Source organism: Artibeus jamaicensis, unplaced genomic scaffold (assembly GCF_021234435.1).
Source record: "Artibeus jamaicensis isolate MK-2021 breed Jamaican fruit bat unplaced genomic scaffold, CSHL_Jam_final contig_685, whole genome shotgun sequence".
In the NCBI taxonomy this organism is placed as follows: domain Eukaryota; kingdom Metazoa; phylum Chordata; class Mammalia; order Chiroptera; family Phyllostomidae; genus Artibeus; species Artibeus jamaicensis.
The window spans coordinates 36555140-36573149 of record NW_026521924.1 but is presented as its reverse complement, the minus strand read 5'-3'; the positions used below and the strand labels follow the sequence as shown (position 1 = coordinate 36573149).

Sequence of the window (18010 nt, the reverse complement as noted above, 5' to 3'; positions counted from 1 at the left end):
CTTTGGCAACCCGCGCGTGGTATCAGTGGTTCTCCTCCGGGAGTTCTTAGTTGAAGTATGCCCATTTTGACATGTGGGAGGGCTGAGCTTGGGCAAGGGGAAGACTAGTAAAGTTCCTTAGGGTTCTACGAGGCAAAGAGAACTTTTCTGAATAATTATGAAAAGGAGTGATATGTAGTTGTGAACTGCCCAGGAGGGAGGAGCATTCTGGAGCAGGGGTGGGGTGGTGTGCGGAGCAGAGTGGGATGGGTCTCCTGGTCCTGCAGGAGTCTGTGTGTGTGTGCACACGTGCGCACGCACTAGTCCCACACAGAAGATGCCGGGTAAGGGTGTGTCCACTTTGTTCACCTCGAGCTGACAGGGCTGTCCTGGCAAAGCTGACCAACCTAAGCTTCGGTGGCCGGTGGGACACAGCGTGGGAGGTGTTGTCTCACGGCCCCAGACTCTTGGAGGTAGACCTGCTCTCAGAGCAGCGAAGTTGTGCTTGACGGCACCTGGTTTCGGGACGTTCTTGGCCAGGCAGTTGCTCCTGCCCAGGCTGCCTGAGAAGCCCTCACCTGCCAGGGTTGTTGAGTCACTCTTAGTGGCCATTGGTCAGGCTCATTCTGGGTTGTGATATCTTCAAAGCGCAGTGCTGAGACTTCCTTTGACTCAGGTAACCCCCTTTGTAAGTTTTTATTGTGGAAATACACAGATAACATAAAATGTGTCCCTTTAACCATTAGTTACACTGGCACTGAGCACATTCACATTGTTGTGTCACCGTCACCGCCATCATCTCCAAAATGTTCGTCAACTGCAACTAAAACTCTGCACTAAAAACTCTGAAGCTGTGACCGAGATGGAGTGGCCAGAGCTGGACAGGCTCTGGTGCCTGCCAGAACCAGAGGCGGACCCTGGTCCCAACAGGTGGACCCAACTGTGAAGCAGCAGTTCTTCGGACACTGGCTGTTACGCAGCAAAGCTCAGAGACTCCTGGGAGATGAAAAACCACTGGGCCGAGCCTTACAATCGCCCCCTTCTACTCCTGCCAGTCTCCAGACCACAAGGCAGAGGGGAGCCCAAGCAGGAGGGCCTGGAGGACTCCCTGAGGTGAGGAAATGGAACTGCGGATGCAGGGAGATGGAGGCAGCCCCAGAGCAGACTGGGCATGAGGAAGGCCGTAGAGACCTGCAGGCTCCCTCAAGGACCCAGTGGAGAACTAGCAAGCCCCTGCATGTAGGGAGACAGCCCCAGGCAGCAAAACGTGATTAGGAGTGACAGTGGCCACAGTCACATCAGGCAGGGAGAAGTGCCTGTCCCTGCTAGTCAGACTGGAAACCTGGTGGTCCATGGGACATTGGACAGAGTACTCAGAGGGTCTTGCCTCAGCCAGGAGGAACAATTAGCCCCAGACTGGTCACTGCTCAGACCCCACCTACTAGTGGTTACAGTGTTGTCCCAATGCACCAAGGCTGCAGATGCCCTGGTCAGGGTACATCCGAGAAGCAACCCATGAATGCATAAATACGTGGAACAAATTGATTTCCCCCTCTCTCCCCCACAACCTTTCTATCTCTCAACAGTCAATAAATTAAAAATAATAAAGTAATATGGAGAGGCCAAAAAACCACGAAAACCTTATACAATATTGGAGGAGGAGAACAAAGTTGGAGGGTGGACACACCCAACTTCAGGACTCACTGTGAAATTACAGTCATCAGGACAGTGTGGGATTGGTGAAAGTGTGGACAGATAGACCAATAGAACAGAACGGAGAACCAAGAAACAGCCCCACACAGATACAGTTAACTCGTCTTTGACAAAGAAGCAGAGGCAGCACAGTGGAGAAAGGACAGTCTTTTCAACAATTGGACTGGCACAAATGAACACCCACATGCCCCAGAACGAGGCTGTACACAAACCTCCCAATATTCAAGTGAAAGTCCTACAAAGTAACACAGAAGAAAATCTAGGTGACTTGGGCGTGGCAATGATATTTTCCAACAACAGCAAACACATGATCCATGAAGCCAAACTGTGGACTTGAGTTAATCTATCAGTCTTGGTATGTTAATTTTAAGAATGTGTCACACTGATGCAGGATGCTAATGATAGGACTCTGTACATCTCTGCAATGTTTTCTGTCAACCTAAAACTGCTTTCAAAAGTACAGACTGCTAATTTTTTTAAATGATAAAGTAAAACCTAGAAGAAGAAGCACTCACACAGGATGACATGGTAAGGGGAGATTTCCAGACAGGAAGCAAATGACACCAGTTGGAAACAGATCTGTACAGAGTGTGAAGGGCCCTGGAAATGGCACCATGCGAGGAATGCACGTGTCAGCTGGTCTCCACGGTGTCCCGGTCCTGGCTGAGGATGCTGTGTCGTTTTATTCACCACAGTGCAGTCTGGCCATTTTCACTCTGGGCAAGTATTGCCTTTGTGATGACAATAGATACAAAACGTTTTATCAGTTAAGAGTTTTGCACACAGCATCCTGTTTTTGAGAAGGAGCCGTATCTAAACCTCAGACAGTGATCAGGAAGCAGAGTCAGGGCTGCAGACTGGGGACCTCTCTGGCTGGTAGAGTGGAGCCAGGTAAACAAGCCCTGCCGGTGCTGGTTGGGGGCGCTCCTCCCTTGTCAGCCAGGAAGGGCTACCCAAGCCATCTCACTGCCTTTGGCAGAGGAGGTGGGGAGGGTGTGGAGAACCCCACTCCGGCCACCCATCTGATACCTCCAGGGGACAGGGAGGTCTCACGCCCACTCCCAGTGTCCGGGCCTCCGAGTGAGATTCTTACCTGCACATGCATGAAAGAGCATTTGGCCCAGTAAGCAGAGTGAGGGTGGGGGCATACCCCAAATGGATGATGGGCTTATACCTGAATGAACCTTCTCTCCTGCATCTGACTGGGAGGTGAAATCAGCTAGGAAGGTCAGCACCCCAGTCCCCAGCCACTTGGGGACTGTGATAACAAAAAGCAAAATTCACCACTAGGAGTCACCCCAGCACAGTTGTCCAGTTGGGACCATCCTAAGTTCTCCCCCGAAAGAGACACTGTTTCTTCCCCTTTCAGGTGTGCGCAGCCGGAGCGTGGAGTCCACCGGTGCTCAGACTCAGGTCGGGGCCTCTCTGCTGTCTGTCCCTCACACGAGGCTGCGGTCTGGTGTCAATCTGAAAGTATTGGTGCGCTCTAATATCCATTTCCGTCTGTGCAGAATGACTCATGAAATAGTTTCTCATCTTAAAACAAAACACCCTAATAAAAAGTTAGCAGTGCAGGGGCTCAGGGCAGGGTCTGTGGTGACTGGTTTCCTGTGTCTGCTTGGCAGTGCCAGGTGCCCAGGTAGCTGGTCAGACACCTGTCTGCCTGCCGCTGGGAGGGCGTTTCCTTTGATGTGGTCAATGTCCAGGCTGGTGAAAGCCTCTAAGCAGAGGTGCAGACCCCCTGGGAAGAAAAGGTTGGGGATCCCCCACCCCAAGAAGCCTTTGGGTGCAGCTCCTCCTGTGTCTTCAGCCTGCTGGCCGGCCAGGCAAGGTCCCCACTGAGCCCTCCCTTGCAGGAGCCAGTTTGTCAAAATAAATCTGTCGTCTGTCTAATCGGTCTCCTGTCAGTCCTCTTTCTCTTGGGGACACCTGACACAGAGAGGTGGTGTCAGACCAGGGTCTAGGGGTCTGTGTACAGGACACCACATTCCTGAGCATGCAGGTCCCACGACCTGGACTCTTAACCCGAGTCCCTGCCCCCTTCACCAGCCACACCCCCCCCACTCCCCCGCCACCCCTCACTGTCTCCTGTGACTTGGAGAGGAAAAGCTTTAGGGAGGAGCACAAGAGGACTCCAGCCTGTGTGAGGAGGGCCCAGTTTGGGAAGAGCGAATTACAGAACTTCTGGCTGCAGCTCAGCAGAAGAGCCACCGCACAGTCAGTCTTGCTCGCATCCAAGCATCTGCTCGTGTGAGTGGGTGCAGCCCCCGCCCCACCCCCACCCCAGGGGCCTCCCACAGGGGGTTAGCCACCTTCTCCCTTGTGGTCCCCACAGCCCTCAGAGCCCTCCAAGCACCTAACGCCTCCTGGACCCTGTCCGCCTCGGACAGGGCTGGAAATGAGAACCAGAATTTCCCAAGCTTTTCCTTGTTTCACAGGTTAGCTGGTGGCTCCGGACTGGCCCGCCAGGCCAGGTTCCCAGGGAAGCCAGAGTGCGCTGACACCCAGCTTGGATGTGGCCAGAAGCCCCTGATCTAAGTCTAACCCCAGGAGGCTAGAGCTCTGCCTGCCCCTAATGTGTGAGCCGGCGAGGTGCTCCTGCGATGCCAAAACCTTCACTCAAAATAAAAGGAGTCTGTGCCTCATATACTTGGGAAGTGCTGGGGAGGTAGCTTCAGGTGTGGCTGGACCCAGGTGCTCTGGAAAGGCCATGAGAGACCCGTCTGCCTCCTCCTCTTCCCTCTCCACCCTTCTCTCCATTTCTCGGCCCTGCCCTCCTCAAGAAGGTCCAAACTCTCTCCTACAAGCTTTCTCCTTGTGGCCAGGAGAGATGGCCAGGCCAGCACCCCTCACCCCTCCCCTCAGCAACCTCAGCAGGAAGAGCTCTTCTCCCTCACCTTGCCCCACAAAACCCACTGCTCTTGAGGGCCAGGTGCCGTGCCTTAGGGATTGTCAAACACACTTTCGGGGAGGACACAGGCTCCTGCTGAGGTGGCTGAGCCCACACCCCACCCCCACTCCCCACCGGGTGATGGGGGGCACGCGGGACAGAGGCGGCGTCCTCACGACACTCACAGTCAGAGTGGACTTTTATTAGGAAATCACCCTGCAAACACACCGAGAAGTGCTGCGCTGTGGGTTCCACGCATTTCCTGAGGAAGGAGGGTCACAGTGTCGGGGCCGTGGGGGCACAGGTCCTGGGGGCGGGTGGGTGCTGGGCGCCGCGGCAGCCGGCACGCCCTCCCAGCGACCATAACGACCCCGCGCACAGACGTGACACGACACACAGCTGCGCTACACGCAAACGAACAGTAAATACAGGTTCCGCCACCGCGCTGGGCCTGGAACCAAAGGAACCAAAAGGGCAAAGAAAACCGAGTCTTTCTTTCCACTGGACCGAGGGAAGGACACCCCCAAATTATCAAAATTCCTCAGTTACAAAATACTTTCTTAAAAATTCCATTATTAAAAGAATAAATAACAAAATATATAAAAAATAACTTGGTTGCATCAAAATTATAACTAGAAGTTATAGCAAGATTCTTTTTTGTGGCCTGTCTCACTGTTGGGCAGTTAATTCTGCTCTGATTTCGTTTATGTCTCTCTCCTGGTGTCCTGGTGTCGGGGTCTAGTTAAAATAGTAAAAAATTAATAAATAAAATGTCAAATAAATAGCAAACATTAACATAAAAGAGGTTGTGAATATAAATACTTACATCTTGACAAAATTAAATAATTTACAGAATAATTAAACTAACTACTTTTCATTTCTTCCAGAAAGAGCCGTTTCTCTACTTTTAAATACTAACTTGGAATTGCCGTCACAATCGACTTGGACTCTATTTACACGTAGGGACACTGTGTTTTTAACACATTAAATTAAATTTTACCTTTCTCCCATCCTGACTAGATCTAAAAATAAGTAAAACTTGGGTGGTCTCCAATTAGGAGTTTGCCCCCAGACCTTGCTGCAGCTGCATTCACCCTGCTGAAGCTCAGCCGTGACCCCGGTGACGTGGCAGTGACGGTCCCGGCCCGGCCTGAGCCAGACGTGGGGGCAGAGGCCGCAGCCCCCCGCTCGGGTCTGACGGTGCCCCCAGACGGGAGGTGCTGTGCCGGGCGCCAGCAGCGGACTCCCCGGGGGCAGCCCCGCCGGCAGCAGGCTGCCCGCTCTTGCCTTACCCTCTGGGGCGGCGCTTCCTTTCATCCTCAACACAAAAGTGAACGAACTGAAAACAGAACACACACTCGCCACACTGGCCCCGTGAGCAGACGCGCTGCCGCGGGCTGGCTCCACGGCCACCCTCCCGGCCCCCAGGACGCAGGAGCTCTGTGGCCACACACTCCGAAACTTCCCTGAGAACCACTGGAGACTTCGAGCTGCTCTTCAGATTATGTCCAGAAAACAAAAATAAACCAATTTGTAATACTTCACGTTCTGCCCTCGCTCGGGGAAGGGGAGGCGGAGGCCCGGCCAGCGCATCGAGGGACGGATCTCTAGGCACCCCTTTGGATACCCGCCCTGAGGCCACCGGGGCCACCACCGACAAGTCGCTGTGGGGAGGGAATCGGCAGGGGAGGGCAGGGCGAGGGAGGTAAACAGTGGAGCCGGCGGCCGGGCCTAGACCTGGATGCCCCGCACGGCCTGCTTGATGCTTTCCAGGAGGTCCTTGTTCTCGGGGTTCTGGTAGCACTCCTCGTTGGAGTACATGTCGGTGAGGGTGGTCACGTAGGCGTCGAAGTTCTGCTCACATATTGGCTCCTGGGGAATAGAACCTGTCTAGCGAGCCCTGTCCACGCAGCGGGCCCACCTGCTTCAGAAGCTGTAGAGTCAACGGGGAGGCCCCAAGCCCATGTCCCACCCAGCACTGACCACTCCTCCTTCGGGCTCTGTCAGCCACGAGGGCTTGGTGGGGGGTTCGCGGGAGACGGAGGGGGCTGCTCACCATGTGTGGAAGGCGGATGTTGGCGAGACTTTGGATGAGGGCCTGGCTCAGGCCCGACAGCTCCAGGAACAGGGCCTCGTTCTGCTCCTCGATGAGCTTGTTCTCCTGCTCGATGGTCTTCAGGCTCTTCTCCATGGAGGAGATCTGCACCGACAGAGGCGGGAAGGCCCCGTGTCCCTCACGTCCTCCCGGGACATGCCCCGCGTCCCTCTGGGGGAGACCCCGAGGGCCCTGCCACAGTGTGGAGCTCGAAGAGCCCTGGGCCCTGGGCCGTGGTGGAGGACGGACACGGTGACAGAGCAGGGGGTGCGTGGGGCCGTGGCTTCTGGTGCTGCGTCCTCCTGCAGGGCTGGGAGGGGCACGGGGTCCGAGGCACCTGAGCTCCCATCCGGGCCCAGCACTAGCTGCGAGGGCAGTTCTGCACCACTGGGGTGTCTGGCTGCCTTTGGGGTCCCCCGCCACAGAGACCAACAAGTTGTCTGGCGGAGCTGTGGGAGGTGCGCAGAGCCTGTCCCCACAGTGTGTCACCGAGGAGAGCGGCCGATGACTCCTCCGGGCACCCCGGCGGCACCCTGGGGCTTCCAGCATGGGCACCTCCTCTCCGGACCCCGCAGGACACCAGAAAGGACACCCAGTCGGAAGCCCAGAAGCTGCTCCAAGCAGGTTCCACCGTGGAGTCCCAGAGAACAGGGACCGCTGGGCTGCCTGCCTCGGGGGGCTCGGGCCACCAGAGGAGCCTCAGGTAGGCCTGTGCAGAGGTGCGTGGCCAGTGTGGGGAAGGCGGGCCCCACTGGGGCTCTGGAGCAGACATGCTTGGAGGGCGGCCCCAGCCTGGCTGCACCGAGGAGCCGGAGCAGAGGCAGGTTCACAGTGTCAATGACACACGGAGCTGTCCCCACTGAGGGACAGCCAACTTCCTCTCGGGAGGCCGTGGACCAGGGAGAGTGCTCTCCTCCAACCAGGAGGCTCTGTGACCGGCGGCCGGGGAGCATCAGGCTTCGCCACCAGGTGCCGGGCCTCTGGCTTTAAAGGTGTGAGCACAGGCTGGGTGAGCGTCTGCCTCCCCTTCGCCTGAGCCCTCTGCAGAGCGCCGGCCCCAACCTCCCCCCCCCCCGCCCCGAGAGGAAAGGAGGAGCCCTTCCTAAAGGGTGTTGCTGAACACTGTCTTTGAAAGGTGCTGGTGGATAACGGAAAGTGTGAGGTGTGCCCCGCAGGGCCTTTGGAAGGGGTCCGGCCAGGGAGAGACAGACACAGCCCCGCCGTGAGTCCGGGTGCCCGGAGGGGGCCTGATGCCCTGGCTCTGCTTCCACTGCCCATGAACCCGGAGGAGGCGCCACTGGCCCCAGGAAGACCCTTCTGGGTCTGCGAGGCTGACACTGTCTCATACAGGCCTCCAAGTGATGGCGAGGCCACAGCCCTTTGCTGATGAGGAGGGTGCAGCATGAGACCTGTCACCTGGCAGCCTCGGGACAGGATCCCCACGCCCCGACCTGCCCTCTCAGCCCTCGGTCACGCAGCCCTGGCCCCTCCCCACCCCTCATCCCTTCAGCCACAGGGACCGGACCATGTGTAGCCCACCTTTGGGCCCCCACTCAGCAGCCTGGGGCTGGCTACAGCCTTCTTTTCAAAACGCCCTTCACTGCTTTTCTCGTGACAAGCGTTTGTTGGGGACAGACAGCAGAGAGCCGTGACCCTCTCAGTCCTCTGTCACCTTGTCACTCAGCAGCGGCGGCTCTGCCTGAGTCACACTGTGCCGCGTGCTGCGTCCGTCCTACAACAACCACGAGACTCGGTGGCCATCACGACCCACCCCGCCAGCGAGGACGCGAAGGTGCACGTTGACGAATGGGTCACCAGCCCGCTCAGCCTGCACGTGGCTCAGCTGGGGGTGGCACCGGCTCCACCCAGGCGCTCGAGCCCACATCCTGGTAGGTGCAGCTTCTCCAAGCACTCGCTGTGCGGGACCCCGGCCACCAGCCGTGTCTCTGAGCACCTTGCACATCAGCGCAGCCCCACGGTGCCCTTGACGGCCTTGAGGACGGCTCAGCTCTTCCCCCCTCAAGAAGAGGGGGCCAAAGGTGGAAGGACTTGGTGGGTTGGGGGCCAGTGGGCTGGGGCGGTGCCACCCACCTGGGACTGCAGCTGTACCATGGCAGCCTCCATCTCTGAGTTGGACTCGTTTAGGTCTCGAATCTCCTGGTTCAGCTGCTTGATCTCCTCGTCGTTCTCCAGCACTGCCGCAGAGAGACCCCGCCACGGCTCTCAGCCTCACACCCAGGCCGGCGGGAGGGCGGGCCGAGGGGCGCGGCAGAGGCCTTCTCTCCAGGTGGAATGGGGGCCCTTTTCCAAGCAGAGGACCCCCCTGCTTTCTGAACTCCCCTCAGTGGGCGGCTCAGCTCCCACACTTCATACTAGGGAAGCTGGTCTTGGAGACCACTGGCCACATGTCCGTTTTGCCTCCTGGCCCTGGGTCACAGGTGGGAAAGGACAAACCTCTCTGGCAGGTACTAACGACCAAGATCGGGGGGAAGTGTTTTCAGAAGATCCTGAATCTCACCAGCCTGAACCCTCGGCCCTGTACACCGAGGACATGGCCTCCGGGCTGCCAGTGGCCTCTTGGACACCCCTGCCCGGGGCCCAGGTCAGAGCAGGAGAGCTGGGAGCCTGGGCCACCAGAGCTCAGCACTGCCATCGGGAGACCCATCGGCACAGGTCAAGGGGTCCGTCTACGGCACAGCAGGCTCTGCCTCCCCAAACCCCCATGGGCAAGGCCCACACACCCAGGGAGCAAGGGTCTCACACAGATACTTCGGGGGGCAGCCTTACCATCACTCGTCTTGAACTTCGTGCCAAGAACCTCGTCCCCTGAGAGTTTTCCCTTCTTCCCAGCAAAGGTCGCTCTGGGACAGCCAGACAGGCTGGAAGCAAAAGTCACGTGTCAGAAAGCAGTGCAAGGTCACACGTGTCGATGACAGCCAAGTCCTCACCGCTGGCAGTCTGGAAGGTCCTGGACGGAACTTTCTAACTCATGTCTGTTTGCCCCCCACACTGGGACAGTCCCCCAGCTCCCTCACCCCTCATCCGGGACCCTGACCCGAGGCCTTGTCCCTGAGTCCTGGGGGGACTGCTCACCCTCAGACAGGCAGGCCCCACACCAGGCGTTTCGTCTAGTTGTCTGCTTGCAACCCCACCACCACCACCACCTGCCCACTTCAGCTCCAGGAGGGCCCGTTGTCCCTCCTGTCTCTGCTCGACCCCCAGAGCCAGGAAGGGCTTGTAGGTAGAGCATGTGGATCAGCTTTATAGGTGGAGGGACAAGGGCAAAAATCAGGAAGAACTGGGTTCCTGGGAGGGCCGGGGGGGACCCCACGCACCTCGGCCATCACCTGGCACAGAGAGGAAGCGGGCTGGCCAGGAGAGGTTGGTGTGGGGCAGGTGTGGGAGGGACAGGTGAGTGCCAGGCCCACTGCTCTGTCAGGGAGGGGTCCTGTCACCAGGCCCGTGCAGAGGCCTGGCCCCAGCAGCAGGGGCAAGGCATGGGGTGTGGCGGACAGGCCTTCCCCTGAAAAGTTGGTGGCCTGCACCCAGCCGTGTGTGGACAGGATGCTGTGACAATAGACACACAGGTGACACAGGTCACAAGTGCCACCGCCTGGTACCAACAGACATCCTCATGTCTCCCCAGTCACCTTGGTCTTCCCTCGAGTAAGTGTTGGTCACCCCTGCACCCCATGGGGCCCCTGGGAGCCTCGTGCAGGGCCCACGGGGGGCTCCCACGGTGCCCAGACAGGCCGGGCCGGTGGGGACAGCTACCTCCGGTGTGTGAGGAAGCTCCCGTTGGCGTGGCCGGAACCGTCGCAGCCTGGAGTGGGGCAGGTGGGCCCCTCGTTCTTCAGCGACTTCCAGGAGAAGGAGGAGCCGTTGAGCGAGCCCTCCTTCTGCCGGCGGGCAGCCAGCGGGCAGCCCGATGCACTCCTGTGTGAGGCGTACTTGCCGCTGATGTGGCCGAGCCCCACGCAGCCTGGGACAGGGCACCTGGACACAGACAGGTCACAGGTGAGCCGGGGTGCTGGAGGCAACTCCCAGAGACCTCTCACTGGGAGTTGGCACCACGAACGGGGCCGGGCGTCCCAGGAGTCCCAGGAGGTCAGAGTGTCCCTGAGCCAGGCAGCTTGGGGACAGAGGGGGCCTGTCACTCCACTGCATCCCAGGACCAGACCAGTCACAGCACGATGCCCGTGGGTGTCCCTGCTTTGACACATCTGAAGTGTGTGTCCTGGAAGGAAGGCTGTGCGAGGCCACAGAGCTCAGGTGGGAAAGGGGTGACTCAGACACCTCGGACACAGTGACTCGGCCCAAGGCCAGGTCAGGTTGTGGGGGGCGGGTCCCTGTGGAAACCACAAACACTCCAGGGACAGGTGAGTTAAGCTGAGAGAGGCTCGGAGAGCCCCCCATGCTGCTTTCAGTGTCCCTGGGGGCGCAGGGAACAGGGCGAAGCAGAGAGCTCTAGGGCCCCCCTCATGGCCTTTGGTGGTGACCTGGGCCTCAGCTCCCGGCTGTGCCTTCTGAGGGCCAATGGGGAAGGACTTTGGAGCCAACGTGTGACACAGACCAGCTCTCCCCTCTGTCCGCAGTCCTTGGTCTCCTCCCTCCACCCGACAAGTCACCTGACTCGATGTCCGTCACCCATGGCCTCTGTGCTACACACACACAGGGCCCAGGAGGGGGCGCACTGCCCCCCCATTACGGAGAGGTTCCCAGGGTTCGGGGAAGTGAGAGGCAGGAAGCCATGGGGTAGGGGGCACCCAGGGCCCAGGCCACCATCAGAGGCAGCTCCGCCTACACTTTCCCAGCCTGAGTGTCCCCTCTGCTGGCTCCAGTTTCCTCCCTAGCTGTCCCGCCCTCAAGGGCCTCAGGCCTTCAGGGTACCCACCGAGCCAGCCCGGGGTCACCTCAGCCTGCAGTGCAGAGTGGAGACACTACCAGGGGACCCGTGGGGGGCTCGCAGAGGTTCCACTTCACACCTGTTCCCCAAACCTGGCACCTCCCCGCTGGCGGGTCCCGGGGGACACCTGGGCCCGGTGCTCTGAGGCGCCGGTGAGGCCCCGGCCTCACAAGATCAAAAGGCCAAACGAGCGGCTGCTCTGCAGCTGCAGCACCGGGCGGACCTGAGGGCTCCTTCCCCCTCCTTTACAGACCCCACCCCGGTCTGGAGGGACGGCTGTGTCCCGGAACTCCATTTGCAGGGCAGTGTTTTCCGTCCACCCGCCCTTCGTCCAGACCTTCTCGCCGCTGTCAGGCGACCTCACAGTGACCCACGTGGGCACCAGCTCAGGGGCTTCTCTGGTCCCTGGGCGAGCCTGTGCTGGGGGAGGGACACAGCAGTGTCTCTTCCGTCCGATGCCACCGTAGCCACGGACAGCAGGGCGTGCAGCTGCCAACTCCCGGCCCGGAACCTCCACAGACAGACAGACCACTGCGACCAAAGTGCTGAGTGACTCAGTCTCGCACAGCGCAGACCCAGGGTGTCATGAAGCGGAACCCCTTCTCCGCCAGCCCATCTGGAGGCAGGACGCACGTGAGCTAACAGAGCCCCGACGCCCAGGGGGCCTGGTGCACAGTGACGGTCTCTGCACCTGTCCAAAGCTGACACTCAGCCACGAATGTGCTGCTGCGGGGGGGGGGGGGCCCGAGAGGGAGGCGCTGCGGGGGCGGCCCCGTCCCCTCCGTGGGCCCACCAGGAGCACAACCGTCCTGCAGATGCCGAACTGCCTTTTAAAGTCTCATTCTCCACTTGGGGGCAGAAATCTTGTTTTAAAAAAACCAACCAAGTTGACAGCACATTAGGAGCACCATATCCCCAGTTAACTTGAAAAATGCTGACGAGGGTTTGAGTTGCGTGCACAGACAGCAAAACGCGCCGGCTACGGCCGGCCCAGCTGGACGTCCATTCCCGCGGCCGCAGCAAACAGCGGGCTCCCGGCGGACGAACCCTTCACCGCCCCCCACGGTGGGAGGCGGCCCTCACGACGCCAGCCACATTTTCTGTTTTGGATTTAGCGCTCTCTGCTTGTCTTTAAGTTGAGAAAAAGGCACAGCCCCTCACACCAAACAGCTGACAGGTCCCCTTTGAAGGGAGTGACGCTGATCACTCGGGCCCTTCCCTGAGGCCAGGCGGACGTCCTGGCACAGTCTGGATGCCCCCCCTCTGCAGGGGTCCCTGGCTGTTCTTCGCCCACTGGCTGCCCCCGTCCGCTCGGTCCACTGGACCCCTGACACCGTGGCAGCCCCGACCAACCAGCCTGGGGCACTGGGCCATGAAGGAGCCACGGCCGCTCCCTCCCACTCCTGGCCGCCGGGAGGACTGTCCCTGCTTTGCCACATCGGCTATTAAAGCCCTGGGCAAACTGCATGGTGACTGACACTGTTTGTACCTGTGGCCTGGCACCCGCCTGCTCCTGAGGTTTCAAAGGGGCAGCCCCTCTGGAGGGATTATCTGGCGATGGTACAAGCCCCCACCGAGCGGGGCACAGCAGGGTCAGAGTGCACAGACCAGCCCCAGGGGCACATGACGACTGCCCTCGAGGACTTTGGTCACAGGAGGTGCAGGACGCACCCGCCCCACCAGCTGTGTCAAGGTCCCAGGCTGGGGCACACCTTCAGGGCTCTCACACCCGATGTGTGAACGTGCAGGTGTGTGAGTGCCAACACTACGCCCGAAGGGCCTGGCATCTCTCTGACCACAGCCTCCGGCTCGACTCCTGCACCGGAGCTTTCTCACCAGAACAACGTCTTGAAGAGAGCAGTGCCCTGAACACCTGGCTGCGACCCCACACCCGGAGCCCTGCCCCCAGGTGGCCCCCAGGTGCAGGGGGGGCAGGGCACTCTGCATCTCAGCCCGTGGAACACCCAGACCTGAGAAGCCAAGATGGGGCTGCGGCCGTGTGCCCTCGAGACATGGGCACGGCTCCACCTTCGTCGGCGTCCGTGTGTGTGTGTGTGTGTGTGTGTGTGTGTGTGTGTGGTGAGACAACCTGTTGATCGGCCGTGTTCACGTAAAGGGAGCCGAGAAGGGGCGATTTGGTTTTAAGACACAGGAAAACTCCAGCTCTGCCAAGCGAGGGCCCAGGCTTACTTCATCAGCTCGGGGTCTTCCTTGTCGTCCTTTGTGGGCGTCACCTTGGCTCCACTCTTCTTGGCACGAGGGCAGCCTGACAAGCTGGTTTGGAGACAAAAACCGTAACCGTGGTCCTAGAACAGCAGCAGCTTCCCCCATCCTGCCTCCTCTCCTCTCAAGCCTGGGGTCAGTGGCCACGGGAGACCCCACCGGCGGGACACTCAGTCCCACTCGGGGTACAGAGGGCAGCCCCATCTGGTCAGTGAGGACACTAACAACTTATGTGGCAGTTCACACCTTCACCTGAGGAAGAAGCCCACCCCTACCAGCACTCCCGGCCTGACGGACTCACCTCCGGTGCGAAGCGTAGTTTCCCGTGATGTGGCCGGAGCCGTCGCAGCCGGGTGTGGGGCACCTGCAAAGGACAGGGAGCTGGGACCAGGGCCAGTGGAGATGCGCAGCCACAGAAGGACACCCTGTGTGCTCAGCCCCCGTGAGGACCCGCCCACCCGGTGAGGTCTCGCGGTCAGCCTTCCGCCCCACGGGGGCCCAGGAAAGCCGAGGGGAGAGCACCGGCTCCGAGCCCGGCCTCCTGCAGGCATCTGGGCTAAAACGGAAGGCTCCGAGGCACAGAGGGGCCTTCACCGCACGCGAGTAGCCAGGGAGGCAGACCTGACGCCCGAGACTATCCGTCTTCCGGGCGTCACGTGGTGTCGCGTACATGACACCTTCATGTCATGTGTGTGGCATGAGCACATGAGTGTACACATGAGCATGGTCACGGAACACTGTGACACACCTTCCACAGCCTGGTCACCCGGGACCTGTTCTCACTCAGTGAGGGGTGGCAGGTGCCGGCAGAGTATGAAGGGCAAGCACCACACACAAAGCCCCCGGCGCCCAACAGACGTGTGACGAGCCTGTCCCGCAGAAGGTGGGAGCCCCGCTGTCACGGACGAGCGTGGGCTTTCTGCACTGCTCTTCCCTGCCTGTCCCCTGGGAAAACAGCGGTGCCCCCCCAGGCTTCAGCCAGCCTGTGCGTCGTGCCTCATCTCTCGTGAGGGTGTGGCCTGGACCCTGGGGACTGGGCAGGACATGGTGCTGTGTCTGGTGCACCCTCACACTCGGGAACAATGGGGGCCCAGAGAGGCCCCAGGAGAGTCAGGACATGAGCCTGCCCAGTGACAGCACAGAGGGTGTCAGCCGAGGGACCTGGGGCCCTGCCTCAGGGGCCCCTGCACTGGCACACACGGCAGCTGGCATCGGGGCAGTCCGGGGACCAGCAGGCCAGAACCGCCCATCCGCACAAGAAACCTCCAGGCTGGCGCGGAGCATCGGGTACTCTCACGGAGAGGCCTCCTCTGGCCTCTCCTCACCCATCTCCGTCTTCAGAAAGTCCCAGGCCCTCCCTCCTTGCTGCCCCCGGGGGCAGCGCCTCCCTGGTGGGGCAGCTGACCTACAGATCCAACCACCTTCTGGCCAGGTTTTGGGCTAACTCAAACCCACTGGGGTTATAATGGCTCCTGACCCCACCACATGGGGTCACATTTCAACCCACACCCATCTGGGGCAGGAGGTCTCTGCATGTTCATGGAAACCACGACCCAGCTCCACCACTGGGCTGGGTGCTCTGACGCTGCATGTCTCCACTGTCTGAGGCGCCAGGCACCAGCCACTCGGGCACATTGGGGTGTCCCTCCCGTGGCCGTCTGCTGAGGCCACTGCCCTGTGGCGCCTCGCTGCTCCCCCTCAAGTGAGGGTGGCCTGCCGGGTGCAGAGCGGAGTGAGGAAGGCCCTTCTTCTTGGGGGTTGCAGCTGCTCAGGTGGCCACTGGGGCTCTGCTTCCTCTCAGCTTCAGTGACCAAGGGACAGAGCTCAGGGGCCCAGCTCTGGTGGGCGGCTGGTGCTCTGGGCCCTGAGGCCCAAGTGCAGCCCTGGGCAGCAGATAACGGCCCTGGGATGTGCGGTCCCCAATGGGGCCCGAGTCTGGGGCAGAGAGGGTGACTCCTAGAGAACACACACATGGGTGGTCCCTGCCAGACCCCAGCACAGGCAGGGCAGCACCCCCAGGGGTCCCACTGAGGCACACCAGCCCAGGCAGGTGGGGCTGCCCCGCCCCCTCACTGACACCGGGCTCGGCGGCTTTTCCCAGAAACGTGTCCCAGCCCCTGACCACACCAGGCAGCAAGCACCCTTGAGGTTTAACTAAAACCCAGAGACCCCATCACAGAGATGGCTGCTGCACCCAGGTAGCAATGGGAGGCCACAAAAAGAGCTTCGCTTGCCAGACGGCGGCACGGGTGTCTGCCCCTGTGGACGGGCCACCAGCACCGCTACGGGGCTGGTCAGGAGCGGGCCACGCCTACACCCACGGCACAGGAGGACGGGCACGACAGGACCGTTGGGCACCCGGGAAGCGCTGGGCCCTGCCCCCTCACCCCAAGCCCACACTGGGCCTGAGCGAGGCCAGGACTTGGAGGCACCTCCCTGGGGCTGAGCAGCCACTGGCGTTCACATGGGGAAGACTTTTTGTTGCTATTTCTAAGTACGTTTGGGGTTAAATTTCTTCACAAACTGTCAGTCTTGGGAGGAAGCAGATCCTCCCAGACAACTGCATTTCCAGCCATTTTCTGCCCCGCAGTGCGGGGCTCCTGTGCTTGTCCCCACAGCTCTGAAATCACTCAGGACCTCAGCCTGGGAATCCGTGAACACTAGCCACAGGTAGACATGACGGCAGAGTTGGAAAGAAAACAGGAGAAAGGAGTGTGGGGACGGTGGAAGAAGGGAGGCAGAGGGTCCCATCAGGGCCAAGTGTTTGAGCTGGTTTTCTGGGCTGGACACGGGGACCAGTCCAGATGGGTAGAGCTTCCAAGAACCCGTTTCATGGATGTGACCCCTAGAAAGACCATCTGGGGCTGCCCCCGCCTGGCCCAGGTGCAGGAGCAGGGGCCCCCCGGCCACGATGGGTGCAGAGCCGCTTCCCCCAGCTGCTAGGGCAGGGGTGCCCCCCAGAGCTTCCCGCCCTGCCTCTGAGTCAGCTCGGGTCCCCTCAGAGGCTCCACGAAACTTGTCTGGATTCGGGGCCTCCCAGCGCAGAGCCCTGAGGGGTGCGGAGCAGCCCAGGAGATGGGGGCCTGAGGGCCCAAGTGGGGCCTCTGTCCCCAGCCTGGCTGAGCCTGGGAGCCTGGGCCCAGCGGGGCCCAGCTCAGCCAAAGGCATGAAAACCAAAGCAGGGATCGTCCGGACTCCTGCCCCCAGAGGACACCGCTGCCTGGGAAGCCTCGGGGCGGCGCCTCTCATTCCAGCAGGACTGTCAAGCGGGTGCTGTGCCCCGGGCCGGCCCTGTCCTGCCAGCCTGCTGCCAGGGGCAGGGAGGGGCAGCAGCAGAATGGGGAGGGCTAGACAGAGGGAAGGGATGAACCAGGAGGAGGTGGCAAGGCACACCTGGGGGATCAGGGGCCAAGGCACAGGCGCCAGAGGGGTGGCCAAGAAGGGAGAAGCAAGAGCTTCCTCCCTTATGGGCAGCATCTACCTCATGGAGCACAAGCTGTGAGAGAGACGCACCAGGCACGGCCAGTTCAGGGCTCTCCAACCCCAAGTGTAGGGGGGGAGCAGGGCCCCCGGAACAGGAGCGAAGGGGAGGGCCACCAGGGGCCGGAGGCAGTGCCTGTGGCCCCCGTCCCCCAAGGAGCTGGCAGGGCGCAGGGCAGCACAGGAGCCTGCGGCAGCCCCAGTGGATGGGCGCAGGCAGAGAGAGAGAGACAGCAGCACTCGGAGCAGGGAGACAAGCAGCGGCGCCCCAGCCAAGCAGAAATCAGCCCTTCCACAGCCTTGCCTCTGCACCCCACCCGCAGGCGGGGCCGGCTGGTGGCTGGAGCCCTGTGGAAGGCTGATTGGGCTGGAGCCCGGCAGAAGGAGGGGACAGCAAAGCCAGGGAGCCGCCCAAGAGACGGGCGGCCAGGAGGGCAGACATACTTGAGGTCAGCAGAATGGGCAGCCATGAGGTTTCTGAGGCTCTTGTCAGCAAGAGGGCAACCAGAGAGGCTGAAAGAGAAGAGAGGGGCGTAAGCCAGAGAGGGAGGCGGAGCAGGAGAGGAGGAAGACCCACTGCGCGGCCCCCCGGCCCGGCCGGCCCAGGCGGGGACGAACCTGCGGTGGGAGGCATAGTTCCCAGTGATGTGGCCGCTGCCGTCACAGCCGGGGGTGGGACAGCTGGACAAAGGAAAAGAGTGTCAGGAGAGAGAGCGAGGCCTAC

General features: G+C 60.7%; 1 protein-coding gene across 1 annotated transcript in view; it reads right to left on the bottom strand.

Annotated features, from left to right (window-relative positions):
* Positions 1 to 4788: 4788 nt before the first annotated feature.
* Positions 4789 to 18010, bottom strand: part of MYT1 (myelin transcription factor 1) — a 44429-nt gene continuing 31207 nt past the window's right edge. The window contains exons 15-23 of the mRNA XM_037161593.2: positions 17905 to 17967; positions 17731 to 17799; positions 14108 to 14170; positions 13774 to 13857; positions 10452 to 10673; positions 9465 to 9556; positions 8769 to 8872; positions 6639 to 6782; positions 4789 to 6454 (exon numbers count right to left, since the gene is read on the bottom strand). Of these exons, the coding sequence (XP_037017488.2) occupies positions 6314 to 6454; positions 6639 to 6782; positions 8769 to 8872; positions 9465 to 9556; positions 10452 to 10673; positions 13774 to 13857; positions 14108 to 14170; positions 17731 to 17799; positions 17905 to 17967 (982 nt within the window). The 3' untranslated portion in view covers positions 4789 to 6313. The remainder of the gene's footprint in view (positions 6455 to 6638; positions 6783 to 8768; positions 8873 to 9464; positions 9557 to 10451; positions 10674 to 13773; positions 13858 to 14107; positions 14171 to 17730; positions 17800 to 17904; positions 17968 to 18010) is intronic.